The sequence below is a fragment of the Marmota flaviventris genome, chromosome 6 (assembly GCF_047511675.1).
Source record: "Marmota flaviventris isolate mMarFla1 chromosome 6, mMarFla1.hap1, whole genome shotgun sequence".
NCBI lineage: Eukaryota > Metazoa > Chordata > Mammalia > Rodentia > Sciuridae > Marmota > Marmota flaviventris.
The window spans coordinates 110,582,110-110,603,356 of NC_092503.1; the positions used below are offsets into that span (position 1 = coordinate 110,582,110).

At 44.6% G+C, this 21,247-nt stretch overlaps 1 protein-coding gene, 1 non-coding gene and 1 pseudogene across 4 annotated transcripts; 1 reads left to right on the forward strand and 2 right to left on the reverse strand.

Moving 5' to 3' along the window:
- Nucleotides 1-155: 155 nt before the first annotated feature.
- On the reverse strand, nucleotides 156-10,553 carry LOC114104365 (cytosolic 5'-nucleotidase 3A-like; annotated as a pseudogene).
- Nucleotides 1,417-1,524, reverse strand: LOC114104406 (U6 spliceosomal RNA). The gene has a single exon (XR_003584837.1). It is a non-coding gene; the product is annotated as a U6 spliceosomal RNA (small nuclear RNA).
- A 7,168-nt stretch (nucleotides 10,554-17,721) lies between the features above and the next one.
- Dlk2 (delta like non-canonical Notch ligand 2) lies at nucleotides 17,722-21,196 on the forward strand. Of its 3 annotated transcripts, none has more exons than XM_027950479.2 (5): nucleotides 17,722-17,797; nucleotides 18,061-18,124; nucleotides 19,066-19,196; nucleotides 19,651-19,795; nucleotides 20,444-21,196. In XM_027950479.2, exons 1-5 carry the CDS (start codon nucleotides 17,722-17,724, stop codon nucleotides 21,177-21,179), a joined length of 1,152 nt encoding a protein of 383 aa, XP_027806280.2. In that variant the 3' UTR covers nucleotides 21,180-21,196. The 3 variants fall into 3 exon arrangements, with proteins under 3 accessions (XP_027806280.2, XP_027806281.2, XP_027806282.2); XM_027950480.3 differs by having other exon boundaries at nucleotides 19,066-19,178; XM_027950481.2 differs by having other exon boundaries at nucleotides 19,066-19,178; nucleotides 19,744-19,795.
- Nucleotides 21,197-21,247: the final 51 nt, after the last annotated feature.

Below are 21,247 nucleotides of genomic sequence, written 5' to 3' on the forward strand. Positions count from 1 at the left end.
GCGCCGTGCGTCATTGGGGGCGGGGCCACGGGGCGGGGCCTCGAGCTGGGGACCGGGGACTCAAGGTGATGGGGAAAGGTGAGAATCTCCTAAAAGATTATCTCTTAAGAGACTGGGAATGAAGTCCTGTTGAAGGAGGAGTAGGGCAATAGGGGTTAAGACTGGTAATGGAAAAAGGGCAATAGGGGTTAAGACTGGTAATGGAAAAAGAATAGGCCAGGTGCCGGGGCGCACGTCTGTTATCCAAAGGATTTGGGAGGCTGAGGCAGGAGGATCCTAAATTCATTCCAGGCCAGCCTTGGCAACTTAGCAAAATAAAAAATAAAAAGGACCTGGGATGTAGCTCAGTGATAAAGCGCTCCTGGGTTCAATCCCTAGTCCCAAAAGAAAAAAAAAGAAAAAGAATAACAAGGAAGCACAGCCCAAAGATAGAGTGAGAAGGGCTGGTGGTGTAGGTCTGTGGTAGAGCACAAGTATGTTCATTCATTCGCCCAGTGTGTGCGTGCGTGTGTGTGTGTGTGTGTATGTGTGTATCACACACATACACAAAAAAAAAACTCTGTGTGTGTGTGTGTGTGTGTGTGTGTGTATTTCTGGTATTGATTTCTCCATCATCCAAGGGATGAAATCAGCTTTTTAGCTTGGCACAGGGAAATTCGCAGGACCCAGCCTCTTCTACTTTCATCAGCCTCATTTTCTATCTCTCCCAAGAACTTCCCTTTGGTGCTCCTTTGCTCCTTCTGCTTGACATTTCTAGCAATTTGCACATAACTGTACTATGGCTGCCAGGTGCCATAATCATTTATTGACACACTGTATCCCTTTTGCTGTGCCATTTCTTCAGGGCAAAAACTATGTCTGGGGGCGAGGGTGGCTGGGGGTTGGGGCTCAGTGTTAGAGCGCTTGCCTAGCAAGCAGGAAGCACTGAGTTCAATCCTCAGCACCAATGAAAAAAAAATAAAATAAAATTAAGGTATTGTATCCACCTACAACTAAAAAATATATATTAAAAAAAACTATGTCTTCGTATTCTATAGCAGGTGCCTGGCACACAATAAATCCTTAATGAATAAATAGCACACTTTTCTGCTGGGGCACTAAGCATATCTCTGCCTCAAGAGTCTTTTAGGTTGCCTTTCCCTGTGACCAGAATGTTCTTGCTCTAGGTATTCACTCCCATCTATGTCTCTGCTCAAATGTCACCACCTCAGAGAAGCCTTCCCTGGCCACTCACTCTAAGTCAGCATACCCAGACATTCTCCCTTACCCTGCTTTAATGTTTGCTTTCATAGCAATTATAACCTAACATCATATTATTTTTTTTTCTTTTTTTTTTTAAATTTTGTATTGTTGGTTGTTCAAAACATTACATAGTTCTTGACATATCATATTTCACACTTTGATTCAAGTGGGTTAAAAAATATGGAACGCTTCACGAATTTGCGTGTCATCCTTGCGCAGGGGCCATGCTAATCTTCTCTGTATCGTTCCAATTTTTAGTATATGTGCTGCCGAAGCGAGCACAACTAACATCATATTAAATATTTCTTTGTGGACCATCTCTTCCAATACAATACAAATTCCAGAGGTCTGAAATTTTTTCTTACCATATCCCCAGTATCCAAAACAATGCCTGGCATATTAGGTACTCAATAAATATTTACTGAATGAATAAATGGTTTGGAAGTGGGTGATTGAAAGATTTTAGTATATAGTGGTGGGAGGAAGGGTTGAAAATACTATAAAATAAAGAAATGCATAGATAAAAGTAAACTGGCTTCTAAAGCAGTACTTGGCCCTAGCAGGAATGGTAGCAAAGACAGGCCCCAAGTTTAACAAAAGAGAACGTGAGATGAGAAGATGTGAACCAGGTGGAATTCTGGGACCTCAGTCCTCAGGGAGCAGAGCTTCTGGGAAAGCCTCAGGACAGCAACCAAGCCAGGTAGAAGAAAGGGGGAGGGCTGGTGGCAGAGGAGTTTACTCAGAACTAACAACAATATCCACCCCAAGCCCAGGCCTCTCTTGACCAGATGGTTCCGGTGAAGTGTTTGCATCTGTCCCTCCATAAATTATCTAGTGCTCCCTCCTGCCTGTCCTCTCCAGTGACAGCCGGAACAATTGCCCAGGAATTCCATCTGCTCCTCCTGTCCCTCTCCCCTCTGCAGCTCATCAACATTTCAGAGCACAGAGGTATCCCATTTCCCTTAGACTAGGGATGGGAACTAGGTCTGTCTCCTGCTAGAGCTGTTTTCAACACATACAAATAAAACCTCAGCAGAGGAACTCAGATCCCCCAAGGATAGACTATCCCATCTTTATTCCCCATCCCATCCATGTTTTCCTATCCCATATATCTTTTTAAAAATTAACTTAAACCGGGTGTGCTGGCTCATGCCTGTAGTCCTAGCTACTCAGGAGACTGAGGCAGAAGGATCACTTTAGCCTAGAAGTTTGAGATCAGCTTGATCAATTTAGTAAGATCTTATCTCAAAAAGAAAATTATTAAAATTACACTAAATAAATCAATCACATGAGTTCTTGTAGAGTTTAAAATTAAGGTTCTCAGGAGCTGGAGGTGTAGTTCCATAGTAGAGGACGTGCTTAGTTAGTATGCACAAGGTCCTAACTTCAACCCCCAGCACCAACAGCACCAAAAAAAAAAAAAAAAAAAAAGATTCTCAATTATATACATCTTTTCCCCAGAAACTTCCTATTGAGTACTCTCAAAATGTGACAGTCATTATAAGAATGAACTTTTTAAAAAAATTAACTGAGGGCTGGGGATGTGGCTCAAGTGGTAGCGCGCTCGCCTGGCATGCTTGTGGCCTGGGTTCAATCCTCAGCACCACATACAAACAAAGATGTTGTGTTCACTGAAAATTTAAAAATAAATATTAAAATATTCTCTCTCTCTCTCTTTAAAAAAAATAAAAATAAATAAAAAATTAAAAAATTAACTGATTTTTTTAAAGTTTAAAAATAAAAAATTTTAAAAAGAAAATAAGACCACAAATTCAGATATTTTGGTTGCAAGAGACATAATCATTTGAAGCCAGGAGGCAGACCCTCTTCTTATTTGTGACCTTGATTAGAGCTGCTGAACCTGTATTCATGGTTGTTATGAAGATGATTTCAAAACTTCAAGAGGTGATAACTTAGTCTACTTCCCTAGATTTAAATTATACACATTTCCTCATTCTTCTATTAATAGATGTTCACAGCTGCCACTCTGGTAGATGAGCTTTTATTATATGTAATGTCTTCTTTTTTTTTTTTTTTGTAGTACTAGGAATTGAACCCAGTGGCACCATATCACTGAGATACATTCCCCTAGTCCTTTTTTATTTTTTATTTTGAGGCAGGGTCTTGCTAAATTGTCAAGATTGGCCTCAAACTTGTGATCCTCCTGCCTCAGCCTCTGCAGTAGCTGGATTACAGGCTTGTGCCACTGAACCTAGCAATCATACTTATTTTAGGTACCTAGAACAATAGTCAAATTCAGACATAGAAACAGAATGCTGGTTGCCAGGGGCTGGAGGAAGGTGAATGAAGATTTAGTGTTTAATGGGTACAGAATTATAGTTTGGGGGGCTGGGGATGTGGCTCAAGCGGTGGCGCGCTCGCCTGGCATGTGTGCGGCCCGGGTTCGATCCTCAGCACCACATACAAACAAAAGATGTTGTGTCTGCCGAGAACTAAAAAAGAAATAAATATTAAAATCTCTCTCTCTCTCTAAAAAAAAAAATTTTAAAAAAAGAATTATAGTTTGGGAAAAAATTCTAGAGCTAGAATAAAAAAGCCCTTAGAGGTGGGTAGTTCTATGGTTCCTCTCTATGCTATATCAGAAGGGCTTCCTTCCCTCCATTCCAGGTCAGTGCCTTAGACTTGGCCTTGAAAGTATGTAATGTCCCATAGACTAAGCAATTATATATACATGAAAGGTTAGAATAGGAGACCCAAGTCCAGACGCTTCAAGTAAACCTCCTTTAGCAGCTGCCAGAAGGGCTGGAGCAAGAGACACCTGTGCCTTTGCTGCCTCAGCTCCCTCTCATCAACTCTGGGTAGTCCCAGGTGGGAGGGGCTTCACAAATGTGAACATTTGATAAAGTTTTGCTTCATATTAATGGTTCTGGATATGGGTGAATCTCTTATTTTTCTAGGTCTGGGCATATCTGTCTGCACATGCTCACAGATCCAAATGGACCTGTTGCCTCTTTTGACATTTCAGAAGGAAGCTATGTCACTACACACTAGTGGACACAGCCTTTTCCTCTACCATCTCAACTCACCTCAACTTTTCCAATCAGTAACTAACCTAGTCCTTTCCTTGAGCAGGTATTTCCAGGTTCTTCAAGCATGGTATCCAGGCGTGAGGCACACAGTTGGTCCTGCCAACATACACACACACACACACACACACACACACAAAGTCAAAAGGTAGGAACAATGGCTGGGTTTGGATTTCAACTCTTGAGCAGCTGGTCCAACTCCTGCTGTAAGATAGGATGGGGGTGGAGGACAGGAAGCAACTACAAGGACAGAACTTTTGTTTCAGGACCCAAAGGCCCCTGTGCTGGCAGAAAGCCCCATTAAGGGTAGACTCTGGCTATGTCTGACTACCTCCCAGCGCTAGCTCAGCTCCTACCCTGGGGCCCATACTTAGGCTGTCCAGAACTGGCTTAGAGAAGCACTAACAGTATGACACAAGCAGGTAAATGATTGTCCCTTCTTGGTGAGGACAAAAGCCAGGTCTGCATGCCCCTGAGTCTCCAAGAAGTTGAGAGGCCACAGGTGCATCTGGTCTCTCTGTTGATTTGGAGCTTGTGGGGTGTACCTGTCCTATTAAATTGAAAAATGTTTGGGGTCAGGGCCTAGCACTTTTTTCCCCGTTTATATTAATTCATTCACTCATTAAAATAATACTTACTGAGCCTCTAGCACTAAGCTGGAGTCCCCTCCCAGCTCTTGCCCACAGTACTCACTATCATGCTAGGCTCTGAGACCAGGAGAAATATTTGTGGATGAATAAATGAATGACTCCCCTTTTCCCCTCTTCTTTTGTCTCTGCACCTTCATTTGGTAATATACAAAGTTTTTTTGTGTGTGTGAAAAGGAGACTGAGTAGGGAGGAGGGGAACTTGAGAACCTACCTCCCAGATGAGGAGTAAGGAGGCCAAGAGAGATGAGTCTATGTGGCTGGGGGCACTGGAGGAAGGGTTGGTTAACAGGTATTCAGAACATAAATGCTCAGAAAAATGGGGAATTGTGAAGGTTGGGGTGTTCTAGAGTATTATTGTTAGTGTTCATGTCTGGGATCAAAGCCAGAAATGAGCCTCCTATGTCTGGAGACTCTCCCCAAAAAGAGGCCACCATTAAGGGAAGCTTAGGAATATCCTAAAGTCAACAGGCTGCCAGTCCAAAATCTGTTCCCAAGTCCTCCAAAGAACAGCCACTAATTGTATACTGTGAAGCAGAAATTCCAGCCAAGAGTTGATAGGCATCAGCCAGGGGCTCTCCCACCACTGTTCCCAGTCCCTTTCCCTAACATAGCACAAGGATTAAACAGGGCCTCTGAGGCAGACATCCTGGGTTCATATCCAACTCTTCACAAATAACCAACGTTCTCTGCCTTAGTTTTCCCATCAGTAAAAGGCAGTTAAGCATAAATAGCAGTCAAGCATAGACAGATCCTCACAGAACTGTTTTGAGGGTCAAATAAGTTTAAGCACACATAGTGCTTTGTAGACCAATGCCTGGTATGTAGGATATCCCTGCATATCCCTCAAGGACCTTGAAGCTCAGAGAAGTGAGAGGTCTCCTAAAGATCACCCAGCTACAGCCAGAATTTGAAGCAGCTATTAGTACTCTTGCCTTGACATCAAACAGCTAGAAGAGTAATAGGAGTGGTTCCAGGCTGGGGCGGGGGTGGGGAGGTGGGGTGAGGGGATAACAATGGTGTGGCCAAATGTTTAACCTGAAGGCACACAGAGGGTACATGGAAGAAAAGGTTGGGCTGGGAGGTAAGAGACAGGGCTGAGGTGGTGGAATAGAACAGACCCAGGGCCATGGGAAAAGGAAGACACAACAAATCAAGGAATGGGAGAGTAGAGGAGTCTAGGATGGTCTTAAAGTTTTCAGTCTCTGTTACCCAAAGGTAATGGGGCCGCTGCCAAAGACAGGAGATGGGGTGTACTTGGAAATCTGAGAAGTAAGACAAGGCCCTATTTCCTGGATGATTTTTAAGTGGGGGAGGGGATGTGTATTAGAAAGTCTTGCAGAGCCAGAAACCTGCATTAAATGAGGCCTTTTATGAAAAAGTGGATGGATTCCCAAAGATACTGGAACAGAGACAGTTGCTAAGAGACAAGCCCCTGCACAGCCCAGAACAATCCAGCTCTACCTCCTATCCTTGCTTTTCTTGCCAACCCCCTGTCTTACTCCAGGGCAGGAAATCAACTCTACCAGGGATCCTCCTGTGCCTCAGCAACCCCTCACCTTAGCCCCACCCTCCTACCTCCTATGCATGAACCTCACTTTCACATAGACTCATCCTCTCCTCACAGCCCCCCCCCCCCCCCCCCCCCCCCCCCCCGTGAGGGAGGGAGCAGGGCTGGTACTAATCTCCCCATTTAACAAATGGCAAACAGGCCTGAGAAGGTCTTAAGACTTTGTCAAGGTCATGCAGCCAGATTCCAAATCCTGTTCTATTGACTCAGGACACCACACTTCCACTTTAAGAGCTCTCAGGCGGCTGGGCATGGAGACACACTCCTTTAATCCCAGGGACAGGAGGCTGAGGCAAGGAGGTTCACTAATTCTAGGCCAGCCTCAGCAACTTAGAGATAGACTCAGAAACTTAGTGAGACCCTGTTTCAAAGGAAAAAATAAAAAGGACTGGGGATGTGTAGCCACAGTGGTAAAGTGCCTTTGGGTTTCATCCCTACTTTCCCCGCCCCCCCATAAAAAAGAGAGATGGTGCTGTCAGACAGCTTGAAGCCAGAGTTGCTCCCCTCCTTTTCCTCAGACATCCCTTAGTGTCCAAGGGCATTCGTTTTCTCTCTAGGTAGGATAATAACTGGATATTAAGGAGGCAGTGAAAATGGACAGAGAAGGATGTATCAACATTACAGATAAGTGTCAAACATCAGGGCTGGAAACAGAGACCCTTGAGTGAACTTTGTTCTCAAGGGAAACTTAGGCCCAGAAAGAAGGAATCTTGCTCCACAGGATGCCTCTGACATTATGCCACTCCTTTTGGTCCAAACATCTATTGCTGTACATAACAAAACTTTATGACTTAAGACAACAATCATTTTATCATCTGTCAGATTTCTTTAGGTCAGGGATTGAGGCAGGGATCAGCAGGGCAGTTCTGAATTTGTCTTGCATGTAGAGGCAGTTTAAAGGTGTTTAGAGCTGAAGCAACATTGAACACCAGCTTCATCATCACTAGCTCTGTGACTTTGGGAAAGTCACCTAAGCTCTTGTATCCATCTTCTCCTTCCTTACATATAAAGCTGGAATAATAATTGCCTGTCTTGCAGGAGTTTGGAAAGGATAACATGGAAGAGCATGACCCCAGTAAAAAAAAAAAAAAAAAGTTTTTCCCCCTTTTTTTTCTTAATATTTATTTTTTAGTTATAGGTGGTCACAATATCTTTATTTTATTTTTATGTGGTGCTGAGGATTGAACCCAGTGCCTCACGCAGGTAGGCAAGCACTCTACCACTGAGCCACAACCCCAGCCTCATGTTTTTCCCCTTTCTAGATTTTAAGAAAGCAGTGAACTCACTGATATCCTTAATCTCTCATCCTGCTCATAAAATGATCCAACTCTCAATAAGGATGAGAAACCAAGACAAGTGTACAATATGGTTAAAACAGCTAGGTTATAGCAATTAACAAAACCAAGTCTTTGCCCTCATGAAGCTGATAATCTAATAGGAGAAGCCAGTTAAAACATAAATATAGGGCTGGGGATGTGGCTCAAGTGGTAGCGCGCTCGCCTGGCATGCGTGCGGCCCAGGTTCGATCCTCAGCACCACGTACAAACAAAGATGTTGTGTCCGCTGAGAACTAAAAAATAAATATTAAAAAAACTCTCTCTCTATCTCTCTCTCTTTAAAAAATAAAAAAAATAAAAAATGCTCCCAACTGGCCGTCACCTGGAGCACCTTTCCTTCAATTAAAAAAAAAAAAACATAAATATACCAATATATATGTCAGAAGCCAGTTAAAATATAAGTATACTAATATATATGTCAGGTGGTGAAAAGTGTTATGGAGAAAAATAAAACAGGGTAAGGAACATACTAGTGGGGAGTGGGGCTACTATATGGGGTGATCAGTGAGGGCCTCTTTATTAAAATGAAATTTGAACAGAAAGATGATTGAAATGAGGGAAAAGAAAGTATGAAAATACCTGGGGTTGAGCATTCCAGGTAGAGGGAAAAGATAGTGTAAAGATCCTGACCAGGAGCTTGGGTTGTGGCTCAGCGGCAGAGCACTCGCCTCGCACGTTTGAGACCCTGGGTTCGATCCTCAACACCAAATAAAAATAAATGAATAAAACAAGGGTATTGTGTGCAATGACATCTAAAGAAATATATATATTAAAAAAAAAAGATCCTGACCAAAGATCATGATTATGTGTTTAAGGATCAATACAGAGGCCAGTTTGACTAGAGGAGAGTGAGATAGTACAGTATCCAGGATAAAATCAGAAAGGAAATCTGACAGGGAGGGAGAAGGGACAGGAAAGGGGAGGAAATGTGAAATAAATTTGACAAAACTACACTACATGCATGTATAAATATACCATGATGAATTGGTGAATTCCATCTTTATGTAAACTTATAAAGCATTAATTAAGAATGAACAGAGGGAGCTGGGGTTGTGGCTCAGCAGTAGTGCACTTGCCTGGCATGTGTGAGGCACTGGATTTGATTCTTAGTACTGCATATAAATAAATAAAATAAAGGTCTATCAACAACTAAAAAAAAAAAAAACATGTTTGTTAAATACACAAATTAGTTTTCCTTTAAATCCTTTAAGGATCCCCTTTTCATCAAATCCATGAAGTTGGATACTACTTTGACATTTGGATGATAACCCCCAGCTTGACGGATAACTTCTTCTATTATATCACTGAGACAACTGAAAATATGAATACAGGGATACTGTGCTGTTGGAGATTATCAAAGAAATTCTCATATCCTTTCTCGACCATAATGTCAGATTCTGTCACAATTTCTTGTAAGTTTAACTTTTGGTATAGCACGTTCAGCAAGCAAGCCCTGTCATTTTATCATATAAGAGTACGTCTCTTCTACAGTAAGAACAGGATCAACTTCAATAGCACAATATTGTTGCTTCAATTGTACTCACTTTTTTCTTTCCCACATTTTTTATTGTTGCATTCTAGTTGAATAATGGTGGGATTTGTTGTTACACATTCATATATGCACACAATTATAACAATATAGTTTGGCCAATATTGCTCCCCTATACTTCCCCCCATCCTCCTCTCCCACCTTTTACCCCCTAGTCCCTTTTCTCTACTGATCTCCCTTTGATTTTTCATGAGATCTCCACCCCCACCTTTTTTTCCCCGTTTTTCTCTCCATCTTCCACATATGAGAGAAAACTTGTGACCCTTGACCTTCTGAGTTTGGCTTATTTTGCTTAACATAATAGTCTCAAGCTCCATCCATTTTCCTGCAAATTACATAATTTTATTTTTCTTTATGGCTGAATAAAACTCCATTGTGTATCTATGCCACATTTCCTTTATCCATTCATCTCTTGATGGTCACCTAGGTTGGTTCCACAGTTTGGCTATATGAATTCTGCTGCTATAAACGTGAGTATGCATGTATCACTATGGTATGATGATTTCAATTCTTTAGGATAAATATCAAGGAGTGATATAGCTGGATCATATGGTATGATCCATGCCTAGTCTTTTGAGGAATCTCAATACTGATTTCCATTATGGTTGTACTAATTTACAGTCCCTGGACTGATTTTTTTCGGCATTCTTCTGTAATCAGTTTACCATTATCAATGAAATCTCGACATGTTAGGCATCTTTACCCTTTGTAGGAAAATTTACTTCATATCATATCAAAGACTGTTACAATCCAAAGTTTGCCGCTCCTTCTTTGTTAAGACCATAAAGAATTCTTCTACTCTTATAGGGTTCTTTTTTTTCTTTTTCTTTTTTTGATACCAAGGATTGAACTCAGGGGCACTTGGCCACTGAGCCACATCCCCAGCCGTATTTTATATTTTATTTAGAGACAGACTCTCACTGAGTTGCTTAGCACCACGCTTTTGCTGAAGCTGTCTTTGAACTCTCAATCCTTCTGCCTTAACTTCCCAAACCACTGGGATTATAGTCATGCGCCGCCATGCCTGGCCTCTTATAGGGTTCTTAATACAAACTGAACTTTTCTTGAATTTTGGTATCATTTTGACATGTACATCCAAAGATTTGCTGAGGCTGGCCTCAAACTTGCAATCTTCCTTACAGCAGATTCTTGATTAGTCATTTCTTGGGTTTATGGCACACCTTCTCCCTTCAAGGTGAATATGTACTGGGCCAGCACCACCACTGGAAAAACGAGAGGCAATGTTACCAGGTTTCGAGTCTTAGAATTTTGGGAGAACTGGCTCGGTAAAGCCCTTATATCATGCCCCACAGGCCACTTTTCATCAAAAAAATTTTTTTTTAGTAAGTTTATATTCATAAAAAAAAGTTACAAAGATAGTAAAGAGCGTTCCCATATATCCTTCACCCAATTCCTCTTAGTGCTAACATTATACATTACCATAGTACATTTGTCAAAACTAAGAAGACATGGTACCTTAGGATAAACTTAACTCCAGACTTTATTCAGACTTTGCAGTTTTTTCACTAATGATCTTTTTCTGTTTGATGACCCAATTTAGGATATCATATCACATTTATCTGGCTTCATTCATTGAATCAACCCTGGCTGCTGCATGATAATTAGAAGACCAACTAGAAAGCTGTTGCAGTAGTCTGGTCTAAAGATAATGGTAGTGTGGACCTTAGAGATTAAACTGAAAAAAGTGGTCAAATTCTGGTCATATGAAGACAGAACCAAAAAGATTTGCAGGATGTGGGTTGTAAAAGAAAGAGGAGAGTCAAACAATGACTCCAGGATTTAGATCTAAATAACTAGAAGCATAGAATTTGACTGAAATGGGTAAAATTGACAAAGGGAGACTGTTTAGAGATGGCAATCAGGAGTTTGCTTTGGATGTGCTAAATTTGAGTTACCTATTGATAAATCCATGTGGATGTGAGTAGATAGCCCCAATACAATCTATGAGTATGGGTTTCAGAGAGAGAGTTTGGCTGGAAATATAAACTTGGGTGTCTTTAGCTTTTAATTTGTATTTCAAGCCAGTAAGCTGAATGAGATCATAGAGTGGGTGAAAGCAGAAAAAGGTACAGTGTCTCCTCCAAATAAGAACACTGGCATTCATCTATAGTAACAGAGGGATGACAGAATATATGGAGGCAGATGCATGTAGGTGGTGGAAGCCTATGGAAATTCTCTTCAGACTGCTTCTATTTTCTCCATAGATTTGGAAACAAGACCATCAGCAGAGTGGGCAAAAAAGAGAAGGTGGGTGAAGGTTGGAAGAGAGGGGAATAAAATAGTTGTCTGGCTGGGTGGGAACAGAACTGAGGAAATGCAGGAGTATTGGTGGTCAACACAAGTGGCAGGAGACATCATGGATTTAAGTGAGACCAGCCATCTTGAAGGCATGTTTTTGTTTTTTCTAGCTGCGATCAGCTGTTTGGATACAGGCTGGAGAAATCACATTGGTGGGTGAGATTTTGCCAGCTGGATACAATGAAAGGAGAGAAGGGCCAGAAAGTTGAGTATATGTAAGGAACTGGTTATGACAGACCATGGAATCCAGGCTGGGTAAGGAAAGAAGGGTGGAGGTGATGGGGTTAGGGGACAGTGGAAAGGAGGTTTGATCAGTGGATGAGGCACAGTGCCTAAGGCCCATAATAATTGTAGGGGCCCACAAAATGCTTTCATTTTCATTACTTTATTCTATTTTTTAAAAAATATATCTTAGGGCTGGGGATGTGGCTCAAGCGGTAGCGTGTTCGCCTTGCATGTGTGCGGCCCGGGTTCGATCCTCAGCACCACATACCAACAAAGATGTTGTGTTCGCCGAGAACTAAAAAAAAATAAATAAATATTTTAAAAAAAAAAGTTAACTAGTGAGATCAAAATAAAAAAACACACAGACTCAGTTACCTTTATAAAAAAATATATATATATATATATCTTAGTTGTCAATGGACCTTTATTATTTTTTTATTTATATGCAGTGCTGAGAATTGAACCGTGTTTCACATATGCTAGGCAAGCGCTCTACCACTGAGACACCACCCCAGCCAGCCCCTATTCTATTTTTATTTGTTATTCATTCATGATGCTGGGGATTGAATCCGGGGTGCTCTAACACTTAATACATCCGCAGCCCTTTTTATTTATTTTTTCTTGAGACAGGGTCACGCTAAGTTGCTAAGACTGGCCTAGAACTTGTAATCCTGCCTCAGCCTCCTAAATTGCTAGGCTTACAGGCATGTGCTCCTGTGCCCAGATCTTCTGATTTTAAAATAAGTGAAAATGGCTGGGGGCCAGGGTTGTGGCTCAGTGGTAGAGCACTTGCCTAGCATGCGTGTGGTACTGGGTTCGATCCTGGGCACCACATAAAAATAAAAACAAAGGGAATGAAGGTATTGTGTCCATCTACAACTAAATAAAATAAAATTTTAAAAAAGAAAAAAAAATGGTTGGGTGTAGTGGCACATGCCTGTAAGCCCAGGGACTCAGGAGGCTGAGCAGGAGAATCACAATTTCAAGGTTAGTCTCAGCAATTTAGCGAGACCCTGCCTCAAGAGAAAATAAATAGCTGGGGGTGTAGCTAAGAGGTAGAGTGGCCCTGGGTTCAATTCCTGGTACTGAAAAAAAAAAATCATAAGAACAAAATTAATAAAATAAAATAAACAAGCAATAAATTCACACTAGATAATATTAATCCAATACAGTCATACAATACAATGTTTTTAAAAGGTAGTGTTGGGGATTGAACTCAAGGCCTTGTGCATGCTAGGCAAGCACTCTACTACTGAGTACATCCCCAGCTCCCATACAATATAATTTTAAATATTCTTTTTTTTTTAATATTTATTTTTTAGTTATCGGCGGACTCAACATCTTTGTTTGTATGTGGTGCTGAGGATTGAACCCGGGCCGCACGCATGCCAGGCGAGCGCGCTACCGCTTGAGCCACATCCCCAGCCCTTTAAATATTCTTTTATGGAGGAAGGGACCCAGGAAGGAAAAATATTTGGGGCTCATAAAAGTCACAGTGAAGCCCTTATGAGAGATCTCAGGTGGGTAGTAGAATTGTTTGAGCCAAGGCAGTAGACAGCCAGAAAGACAGGAGTTAGTAATGGGAAAGTGTGATACTTAAAACTGAGATTTATGGGGTGTGTAAAAGCTACTGGTAGCAACAAGATCTAGGGTGAGGCTTCTTGGAAAAAAAGAAATAATGAAATATAAAGTAGTTTTTTTCAGGTATCTGCTGCTATATTAACCACACCAAAATTTAGTGGCTTATATTTATAGTTATATATCATTTATCTGCTTATTCAGCAATGAGTGCTGTGCTGGGCTTTGCTGAGCAGTTCTGTTGGACTTGCCTAGGTTCATTCATGTATCTACAGTCATCTGGAAGCTTGACTGGGTGAGATAACCCAATATGACCTAACTTGTCCGGTGGTCACTGGCCAAGGTACCTTGATTCTCCTCATCTTCCTGTAGGCCAGACTGAACTTCTTTACATGATGTTGTAAGTATTTTGAGAAAGCAAGGGAATAATTTCAATGTCTCTTGAGACTTTGACTCTAGGAACTCACACTGTCATTTTTTGCTACATTCTATTAGTCAAAAACAAGTGGTAAGTTCAGCCCAGGTGAAAGATGTTGAAATAGACATCACCTCTTGCTCAGAGAAGCAGCAAAATCATTGCAAAGGATCATATGGGAGAAGAGGTAGTAAGGCCACCTTTGCAAACATTTATCTCACTTATTGTAAAAATTATCTATTTCATACTGAATCATCAAGAAGCCAGGCATGGTGGTACTTGCCTGTAATCTCAGAGACTTAGAAGGTGGAGGCAGAAGAATTGAGGCCAACCTCAGCAACCTAGCAAGACCCTGTCTCAAAATAAAGAAAATGAAATAGGATTGGGGGTGTGGTTCAGAGGTAAAGTGTTCATGGGTTCAATTCTCCAATACAAAAAAAAAAAAAAAAAGAATCTGACATAAGTGGGAGTGAGCAGAATGACAATAAGACAGGTGCTAAAATCTTCAAAGCATGAGGGGGAAGTAAGTGGTATCATCTGATGCCATCAATATTAAAAGCTTCAAATGTCTTTGTAATTTTTATCAGTGAATTTTAATACATTTAATCAATGAAAAGGAATTATTCATTTTTCACAACTTCTTTGACTCAATCACTTGTCAGTTCAGATTCTAAAACAGTGACATAACTATATGCATGAAAATTTGAGGCACACCTGTTTATCTAGAAGCAGTATTTATAGTGCTTAAGATGATATCTGGCACCTGGAAGTAGCACATAGCTAGATGTTCAATATATATTGGTTGAATGAATTAATGACATAAACACAATCTATGTGGCCAATAATCAGGATTAGGTTGAATAAATTATAGTATATATCTTCAATGGAATATCCCACAGTCATTGAAAATCATGCTTTCAAGGACTATGAATATATTGCATGGAATTTAAAAATCAGGATATAACATTGTAGATGTGATATGATTATACCTGTGTTTACATATCTGGATAGGAAAAGGGGCCAAACCAATAATAGAGTGGTTTTATCAAGCTAGTAGAATTATGAGTGATTTTTCCTTTATTTTTTAAAAAGCTGATGGGTGGGCTGGGGATGTGGCTCAAGCGGTAGCACGCTCGCCTGGCATGCGTGCGGCCCGGGTTCCATTCTCAGCACCACATACAAACAAAGATGTGTCCGCAGAAAACTAAAAAAAAAATTAATTAATAAAAAAGCTGGATGGGGGGCATGGTGGTATATACTTGTAATTCCATCAATTGGGGAGGCTGAGGCAGGAGGAATGGAAATTCTAGGCCAGCCTCAGCAATTTAGTGAGACCTTAAGCAACTGAGCAAGACTATCAAAATAATAAGTAAAAAGGACTAGGGATGTAGCTCAGTGGTAAAGCACTCTTGGGTTCAATTCCCAGTACCAAAAAAAAAAAAAAATGGGGCTGGGGATGTAGCTCAGGTAAAGCAATTGCCTAGTATGCCTGAGGCTCTGCACTCAATCTCCAGCACCACAAAGGGAAAAAAGAGTTATACAAGTTCATTTTGGAAAAAGTGAAAATATTGAAAAGAATAAGAAAAAAAAAAAAAAAAACCCCTTATAATTCTACCATCCAGAGAACACTATTGCCACTATTGAAGCAGGTTCCGCTTTGTTTTTTGTTTCCCCCACTCAACATTTTCTTAGCTTTTTGACCATCTTTAGACTTCAAAAAGGTGACTTTTAACCATCACATAGTGTTGAAATACCATAATCTATTTTGCCTATAGTAAATTTTGATATTATGGTTTGTAATTTTTTGCTGAACAATATCTTAGAACAAAATAAATGATAGAGCCATGATAGAGTTTATTCAAACTCATAAAGTTCTTCATGTAAGAGGGGATCAAAGTGGACAGTAAACTTGCTAGAGAGCTGGGGAGAGCGTGGATGTTACATCCAGTGAAGACTGTTCAGTAAAAATGAACACAGGTGCTTTGCCCCTGTCCGGGCGTTTATGGAAAGCTGTTCTGTAAGGCTAGAGACTCTCCAATGTTTTGAATTTAAAAATGGCAAAATTTCCATCAGAAGGAATGGGCCTTAGCCTTCCTGACCTCCTGCACTCTTGCCCTGGGCAAACAAGAAACTATGTTTCAGGTCCCCGCCTTGTTCAGGTGTCTAAGCCTTTAGTAGGGACAGGTAAAAAGCCTGGAAGGGCAGTTCTCCCCAACCTCTCCCTAGAAAACTCTTAAAGTGAACTCCTGGTTGGGGCAATATTAATCTGAGGATAAGAACAGTTGTGATGGGGTCCAGAGGCTAGAAGTGTGTGTGTAGGGGTAACACTGACAAAATCAGGGCATTCCCAGTTCAGGGAGACTTCCTAGAGGTGGTTACGGGAAGGAATGGGGTGGAAAGATTGAGACTGATGGGGAAAAGGAGGGGTGGACGGGGCTGATATTTAGATAGGCATGTGTTAATCCTGGAAGGCTGTAGATGATAATGAGGAGAGAAAGCGGGGGGGGGGGGGGGGGGGCGAGGAGGAAAGGAGCTGACGGAAGAAGCCTGCGAGGAAGATTCTACAAGCGGGATGGAAAAGAGGGCAGCGCAGGCTGGCGACAGTAGGAGGGCGGGGAGCAAGTGCGCCCCGATTGTGCACGGGATATATATGAAAGCGTGATGGGCAGCCGACTGGTGAGAGCGGAGGTTGGGTATGGGGTGAGGGGCACGAGTCAGGAAGCGGGGATGGGAGATGGGATAATAGCAGGGACACGCACCATTGGCCGGCAACTCACAGTGTGTGCCCATTTAGACTCCCAAGATTTCCGTATTTCCTTGCTTGAAGGAAGGTTCGGGGAGGTTAGGTGGGCGCGGAGGGCGGGGGCTCGGGGGGCACGGAATGGTGCTGGCGCGCGAGTGAGGTGTGGCCGTGCGTGGCCGGGGGTGGGCGCTGGACGCGGGAGGGCGGGGGGCGGGCCGGCAGCGGCCAGGAGCTGGAAGAGGCGGGCTCCGCCGGCACACGCCGCCTCTGGCAGGGGGCCGAACACGCGCGAGGAGCCGCCGCCGCCGCCGCTCGGGGTCGCCTCTAGCCCCAGATTCCCGAGCGCTCGGCTGGCATGGCAGCGGCCTCGGCGCCCGGCCCCGCGGCCAGCTAGGGGCGGCCTCGCGTCCCTGCCCAGCCCCTCAGCGGAGCCCGTCGGATCCGGCCTCGCTCTGCTGCCCGGGACACGCCGCCTCCCAGCCGGAGGTGAGGACAGGGGCGCGCAGGGCTAGGCGCTGTGGGGATTCCAGGCCCTGAGCAGTCGCCAAGCCGAGCGCGCTGAGATAGGAAGGGAACGTGGGAGCCAGTCCTAGAGGGTGGGTGTCGTAGGTGCGGGTAAGGGACTGCTCGCTGCCGGGAACCAGGAACAGTCCCTCCTTCTGGCCCCCGCGTTCCCTCAGTGCTCGAGGACGCCTCTCGGTGCTCTCCCTATCCCCGCAAACCCCTCGGTCCCGACCGCGATCCCCATCAGCCCCAGCGATTCCCGCGCCGTGGCCTCGCTTGGCGCTGCCCATCCTTCCTGCAGACCCTTCTCCCGAGTTTCTAGCTCCAGTCGCCTCTCCTGCTCGACCCTTCCCGGTTCCAGGTTCCCGCTACCGGCATCCACTTCTTCTGTCCCGGTGCCCTGCTCCCTCGTCGGCTTTTGTCAATTGGAGCCCATATCCTTGCCGCTATCTCCGCGTCCAGCCGCCTCCCAGCCAGTGCCGTCCCACAGGTGTCTACACGTCTGGCCGTCCATCCGTCGGTCCCTCCTGGGGCGGACGCTGACCATGCCCAGCGGTTGCCGCTGCCTACATCTCGTGTGCCTGTTGTGCATCCTGGGGGCATCGGGTCAGCCTGTCAGAGGTGAGAGAGCCACGGGGTTCCAGTCGCCTCCCTGTCAGGCAGTCCTAGCTTGCGCGTTGACCTCTGCTGGCCAGAGACGGCACTGCAGCCACTCTGACCAGCGGACCTGATGAGACTTGGGTCCTCCCTTTAAAGTGGGATGGGTCTGCTTGCCTGGGCCAGACCTGAGTCCACCCAATTACTAGAACCATGAATCCTCTCCCGAGTTCACATTCCAGGAACCTGAACCCGGACTCACCCCCTTCCAAATCAATCTCTTCCAGCGGATGACTGCAGCTCCCACTGTGACCTGGCCCACGGCTGCTGTGCACCTGATGGCTCCTGCAGGTACCTATCCCCAGCACTGCCCCAAACCCTTTGCTCTCCATTTCCCAGACCTTCACACCCACAATCAGGTCAGGCCTCAAGTCAGAGTGCCCAGGGGCTTAAGACCCTACAGTTCACCCTATCACTTCTTATGACATATAAGGCAGACTGGCCAACTTCCTTCCCACCCCACCATTGCCATTGGCCTCACCTCTCTTGCTTTTTCTAGTTTATCTTTCCCAACTCTGACCCAGAAATTCTGAAACACTGCTCTTCAAGACATCTGGAAGGAGACCTGAAGCTTGAGAGCTTGGAAATTGAGAGCTACAAGGAAAAGGGAAGATAAAGAGAGAGGTAGCTTAGGAAAGAGGGGCAGTAACTGGGGAGCAGAACTTGTGATGTATGAGGCTCTTTCTAGATGACTTGAAGCAACTGATTCACTGAGGTGGAGGGTGAGTCAAATTCCGTAGCAGGGAGAAAGTGGACATAAGAAATGAGCTGAGGCAGGTTGCTCAATGGAATGGGAATGTTTGAGACTACATCTTTGGGAGGGCTTTAAAAAATAGTTGTTTGCCTTGGAATTCAGTGGGAAGATGGCCCTGATGACCTTTCAAGGTCAGTCTTTGCTTAATTGGTTGTAAACACATTAGACATGCCAGGAGTGGTACTGGAGGCATTTATGGAAAGGATCTTATTTCTTCCTCAACACAAGCCTATAAGGTGTATCTTCAATTCTTGGTGAGGACACTAAGGTTCAGAAAGGCTAGACAAAGCACAGAACCAGGACTAGAGCACTGGTTTTGGATACTCAGTTTCTGTATGTGTCCCATGATCCTGCACAGACCTATACCTACCTGAGACAGTTCTGTGTTCCCACAGGGGATGTCATGTGTCCTTCTGGTTTCAAGAAGCTCTGGTTCTGCATCCTCCCAGAACCCTTACCTTGTGCTTCTTCCTCTCAGGTGTGACCCAGGCTGGGAGGGGCTGCATTGTGAACGCTGTGTGAGAATGCCTGGCTGTCAGCATGGTACCTGCCACCAGCCCTGGCAATGCATCTGCCACAGTGGCTGGGCAGGCAAGTTCTGCGACAAAGGTAGGGGGAGGGAAGCTCTTGGTTGGGGAGTTCTTGTGTCTTAGAACATTCATCAGTCTTTATTCATTAAGCAACTATTGTGTTCTGCTTTTAAATCCTCAAATACATGGTATTTTATCCTTTTTGACTTTCTACCTACCTGTTGTAAGAATTTGCCCTCAGCATAACCCCATGAGGTTGGAAAGGTTGCTACAAAAAATGGTACTTATTTTACACATGAGAAAACTAAGGTTCACAGAAAAGCTATAGCTTGCCCAGTCAGTTTGAGACAGACTGCCAGAACAAGAGACAGGTGCCTCCTGACTCCGACATCAGTGTGGTTTCCCTCAGTACACCATCTCAGCCTACGGTGTACACACACAGACTTGGGTCCAAAAGGGCTAGCCGTGTAGGCCTGGGCAGGTCTGATAACCAGATATGAGGGGTGATCAAAAGCCTTCTGTCTCTTCTCCAGATGAGCACATCTGCACCTCCCAGTCCCCCTGCCGGAATGGAGGCCAGTGTGTGTATGATGGGGGTGGCGAGTACCACTGCGTGTGCCTACCAGGATTCCATGGGCATGACTGTGAGCGCAAGACTGGACCCTGTGAGCAGGCAGGGTGAGTGCTGGGCTTGTGGCAAGGTTACACTAGAATCTGGTGACAGGATGAAAAAGGCAGGACTACAAAGAGCCAGGAGGACTGAGGGTCAGACCCACAGGACCACAATAAAACCCCTGGCTCAGGATTTGTTGTTCAACTTTTTTTGTATCTTCTGAGCCATTTCTTCAATAAGCTATAGGAGCTGGAGGTGTAACAGATAATGTATGACTGCTCTGGTTGGAAGGGTGGGTAAGAGGAGAATGAGGGAACAGAAACTGGCATGCAGCTCTTAAAGATATCCCACACAGCAGCCTTATACCTCTTTGTATGGATGATGAAACAGCCCCACAGGGATGGACTTGTCCTTGTTTCAGCTTTAGGATAAGAGCTTGGGGGGATAATAATAGCACATTTACCCTCAGACCTGCCTTTGGGCCAGACCCTGTGCTAAATGCTTGACATCTGATTCTCTCATTTAACCCTCACATTGTGAAGCTAAGTACTATTTTTATTCTCATTTTTAAAATGAGATATTTGAGACCCAGAGAGAGTAGACCAAGGTGACACAGCTAGGAAGGGGGGGGGGGCGGTGGTCAGGATGCTGACCAAGGCCATCTTGCAGGTGTTAGAAGTTGGTATCAATATCCTTTCCCATCCCCACTGCAGCTCCCCATGTCGGAACGGCGGGCAATGCCAGGATGACCAGGGCTTTGCCCTCAACTTCACGTGCCGCTGCTTGGCAGGCTTTGTGGGTGCCCACTGTGAGGTGAATGTAGACGACTGCCTGATGCGGCCTTGTGCTAATGGTGCCACCTGCCTTGATGGCATAAACCGCTTTTCCTGCCTCTGCCCTGAGGGCTTTGCTGGACGCTTCTGCACCATCAACCTGGATGACTGTGCCAGCCGCCCATGCCAGAGAGGGGCTCGCTGTCGAGACCGGGTCCATGACTTTGACTGCCTGTGCCCCAGTGGTTATGGTGGCAAGACTTGTGAGCTTGTCTTACCTGTCCCAGACCCTGCCACCACGGTGGGCACTCCCCTAGGGCCCACCTCGGCTGTGGTGGTACCTGCTACAGGGCCAGTCCCCCACAGTGTGGGGGCAGGTCTTCTGAGGATCTCTGTGAAGGAGGTGGTGCGGAGACAAGAAGCTGGGCTAGGTGAGTCTAGCTTGGTGGCCCTGGTGGTGTTTGGGGCCCTCACTGCCGCCCTGGTCCTGTCCACTGTATTGTTGACCCTGAGGGCTTGGCGCCGGGGCATCTGTCCCCCAGGACCCTGTTGCTATCCTGCCCCACATTATGCCCCAGCACGGCAGGACCAGGAATGTCAGGTTAGCATGCTGCCAGCAGGGCTCCCCCTGCCACCCGACCTGCCCCTTGAGCCTGGAAAGACCACAGCACTGTGATGGAGGTGGGAGCTTTCTGGCCCCCTTCCTTACCTCCTCCACACCTCAGCCTGGAGTGGTCCTTCCTT